The sequence below is a fragment of the Onychostoma macrolepis genome, unplaced genomic scaffold, assembly GCF_012432095.1.
Source record: "Onychostoma macrolepis isolate SWU-2019 unplaced genomic scaffold, ASM1243209v1 Scaffold130, whole genome shotgun sequence".
Lineage (NCBI taxonomy): Eukaryota > Metazoa > Chordata > Actinopteri > Cypriniformes > Cyprinidae > Onychostoma > Onychostoma macrolepis.
The window spans coordinates 5,523-8,805 of record NW_026704632.1 but is presented as its reverse complement, the minus strand read 5'-3'; the positions used below and the strand labels follow the sequence as shown (position 1 = coordinate 8,805).

Below are 3,283 nucleotides of genomic sequence, written 5' to 3'. Positions count from 1 at the left end.
TATATTTATACATATATTCAGTACATATCCTTGTCCTGCACTTATTCAACCATTGTATATACTGCACTTGCTGCTATTGCACTTCTGGTTAGACCTAAACTGCATTTCGTTGCCCTGTACCTGTACTTGTGTAATGACAATAAAGTTGAATCTAATCTAATCTAATGCAATTTTTTTCCAGAGCTGTTCTAATAATAAACTAAAATTTCTAAAAGAGAGATTATGAAAAATCTCTATTATTTGTGTGATCTTAGGTGCTTTTTAAATCACATTGCCTATCATAGACAAACTGTCAAAATTTAATTGTAAAATTGAATGAGTGTAGACAAAACCCTCAGATTCATACCAAGCTTTCTATTGGCTAGTGACACTTTAGAAGTTTCTCATTTGCTAATGCATAAACTCTACAGGTCCAGAGGAGAATCAAAGGTAATCAATTAAGCTGAAGGGGGAGGAGCCACCTTAATTCAAAGCTGTACTTAATGCCAAAGACGAGTATTGGTGGATATTGTGGTGTTGTGTCAATGCTTGTCAGGATGGGTGTTTTGCAAGGTGTGTTAGTGCTGGTTATGATTGTGGTCTTTGACCTGAAGTATGCATGGGGAAGTTTGAGATACAGTCAAAGTCCAAGAAGCATGAAGCCGCAATCAGATCCAGCTTCCAGAGGTCCTGCTCTTTCTTCTCAAGGGTTCAGGAACCCTTTACAAAAGGTTTCTCAGTTTCAGAGTCATGTCTCCAGAGAATTTGCACAAGAGCCTCTTGGTGTTCAGGAGAAGCAGGTGTTGCAGGGTCCAGTGAAGCCTTTGGTCTGGAGGTTTCCCATCGTTCCAGAGCTGCAGAGCGAGGTGGCGGTGGACTTCCAGTTGAGGCAACCTGTGACTCCCAGTAGTGCAGCTATTCAATGCGGTGAGAACCAGGTTCTTGTGGAGGTACAGCAGGACTTGTTTAGCAATGGTCAGCTGATCCAGCCATCTGGTCTGTCTTTGGGAGGATGTCCTGTTGTTGGCTGGGTCCCTGGCTCCAGGGTGCTTTTCTTTGAGTATGAACTGCAGGACTGCAACAGTGTGTTGATGGTAAGATGTTAAATCTTACTATTGTATTACACCAATAAAATTAGGTTCTCTATTGCTGTCAATAGCTCCTTGAATCTTTAATGTCCATGGCACCTTTCCATTCCTTAAAGGTGGACAATTCTTTTAAGAATTGGTCACTGGAAGGTTTCTTGAGGAACCAAGAGTGGTTCTATGGCCTGGCTGCTTAAACCCCTTTTTATTTTGAAGAGCGTAGCTGAGAATACTTTGTAACAACTTAAATCTGTTACAGATGACCGAGGATGAGCTTGTCTACACCTTTGCTCTTACCTACACACCTGAGGCGCTCGCTGGCACTCCGATTACTCGTGCAGATGGTGCAGTTGTTGGTGTTCAATGCCACTATCAAAGGTGAGTGACCTTATGTGACTTTCAGCATTGTTGTGGTGATGCAACTGGAAGACCACTTATTTGCTACCTCCTTGAACCACAGGTTTCATAATGTGAGCAGTAATGCTTTGAGGCCAACTTGGATCCCTTATGCATCAACGGAGGTTGGAGAGGAAGTCTTGCTGTTCTCCCTGAAGCTCATGATGGGTTGGTGCAGTTTCTTTAGACCTTAAGCCTTGTGAATGAGGCTGTGCCTAATCTGTTCTTCCCTCTTGCAGATGACTGGTCCTATGAGAGGCCTTCAAACTCCTATTTCCTGGGTGACATTATTAATATTGAGGCGTCTGTGAAGGTGTACAACCACGTCCCACTGCGTGTGTTTGTGGACCACTGTGTGGCCACTCAAGTACCTGATGTGACCGCTCTTCCGAGATATTCCTTCATTGAGAATAATGGGTAAGGTTGCGTTTGCTCCCTGTAACCACTTTGTCACTGAGAACTAGGGCAAGTGTCAATGACTAGCGGTATGAGTTCCTCATTGTAAGTGCTTTTTGCCATCACCTGAGAATCACTGGGTCATGGCACTTGGCGTTCTTGAGCAGGGTTTTTTTTTCTTTGTTTTTGGTCCCTATTAAGGTCCAGTGACTTGCTGCTAGAGTCAACATTGAGTTCTGTCACCACTTTTTCAGGTGCCTTGTGGATTCCAAGGCTACAGCTTCCAGCTCGCGCTTCATGCCTCGGTCCCGGGAAGACAAGATCCAGTTCCAGCTGGAGGCCTTCATGTTCCAGGAGGGAGACAGTCCTTTTGTACGTACTGAGTGTTGAATGAATGTGCTTTCTCTTCCCATCTGCTCTGGTTTTGGTATCTCTTACCTGTGCTGTCTCTTGCAGATCTACATAATGTGTATTCTGAAGGCCACTCTTGCTTCTGCACCCAGTGATGCTCTCCGCAAATCCTGTTCCTTTGCCAATGGGTATGTTCATGCTACTTAAGAACGCGTTGAAGGTGCAGTATCTTATTTTAAATGCTTGCAGGTGGTTTGCTGCTGATGGAAACCACCAGGCTTGTGGTTGCTGTGACTCAACATGTGGTCCTGATGGTGGAATTGCTGCTTATCCCTTTGGGGGTAGGTAGCTGCTTTTAAGATTGCTTCTGACACTTCAAGTGCTGTTATTAACTGGTTTTCTCTTTCTAGGTGTTCAGTGGGAAGGCAAGGCCACATTCGGTCCTGTAATGGTTCGCGAGCGACAGAAGACTTTCGCTGGTTCACAATAAATGGAAAAATCTATTCTTGTTTCTGGTTTGGTTTTTCTTGTCTAGTTTAACCAATTGAGTACTGTAAGAGTGGGGAAACTGGTAATCCCTATTCTGTTTCCTGAAGGAAAGTCCTCTTCTCGGTAGGGAACTTCATATTAACCTTTAGATAGACCTACTGTGAACCGTTTGAAGAATGGTTTAAAAGTGGAATACATTGCCTATGAAGCTATAAAGGGATTTCCACTAATTGGAGTTTGTTCCAAAAGAGTTCTGCTTGAACACCCACTTCCTTGAAGCACTGCAGATATTTTGCATGTCTTATGCAGTGACGTTTTCTCCCCATATGTTGGTAACTTCAAATGAGTAGCTTCATTTGTCCCTGCATCCCCCAAATAGGTTTGATCATGGTTTTAAATTTGTTTCCCAATATACTGTACCTTGTTGACCAGAGTGGGGGACCTGCTGGTACAGGCAATTTAAAAAAAAAAATAGGTCTGATAAAAAGCATACTCCCAGTTTTCAACCTGAAAGTATCAACACTGGCATTTTTTTCACTTGGAGAATGGCAAGCATCTCATTTAAGTTCGGTTTAATATTTAGTGTG

General features: G+C 43.1%; 1 protein-coding gene across 1 annotated transcript; it reads left to right on the top strand.

Moving 5' to 3' along the window:
• Positions 1–500: 500 nt before the first annotated feature.
• On the top strand, positions 501–2,710 carry LOC131535085 (zona pellucida sperm-binding protein 3-like). The gene is made up of 8 exons (XM_058768168.1): positions 501–1,073; positions 1,324–1,442; positions 1,525–1,628; positions 1,700–1,877; positions 2,111–2,228; positions 2,313–2,395; positions 2,457–2,548; positions 2,618–2,710. The coding sequence occupies exons 1-8, from the start codon at positions 525–527 to the stop codon at positions 2,695–2,697; spliced, it is 1,323 nt and encodes a 440-aa protein (XP_058624151.1). The 5' UTR covers positions 501–524; the 3' UTR covers positions 2,698–2,710.
• Positions 2,711–3,283: the final 573 nt, after the last annotated feature.

Bases quoted from the DNA above. Each gene is read 5' to 3' on its own strand.
- LOC131535085 (XM_058768168.1), top strand. From the start codon at position 525: ATGCTTGTCAGGATGGGTGTTTTGCAAGGTGTGTTAGTGCTGGTTATG. The intron at 1,629-1,699 runs GTTGGTGCAGTT...TCCCTCTTGCAG, and splicing joins CTCCCTGAAGCTCATGATGG to ATGACTGGTCCTATGAGAGG. The intron at 2,396-2,456 runs GTATGTTCATGC...AAATGCTTGCAG, and splicing joins TCCTGTTCCTTTGCCAATGG to GTGGTTTGCTGCTGATGGAA.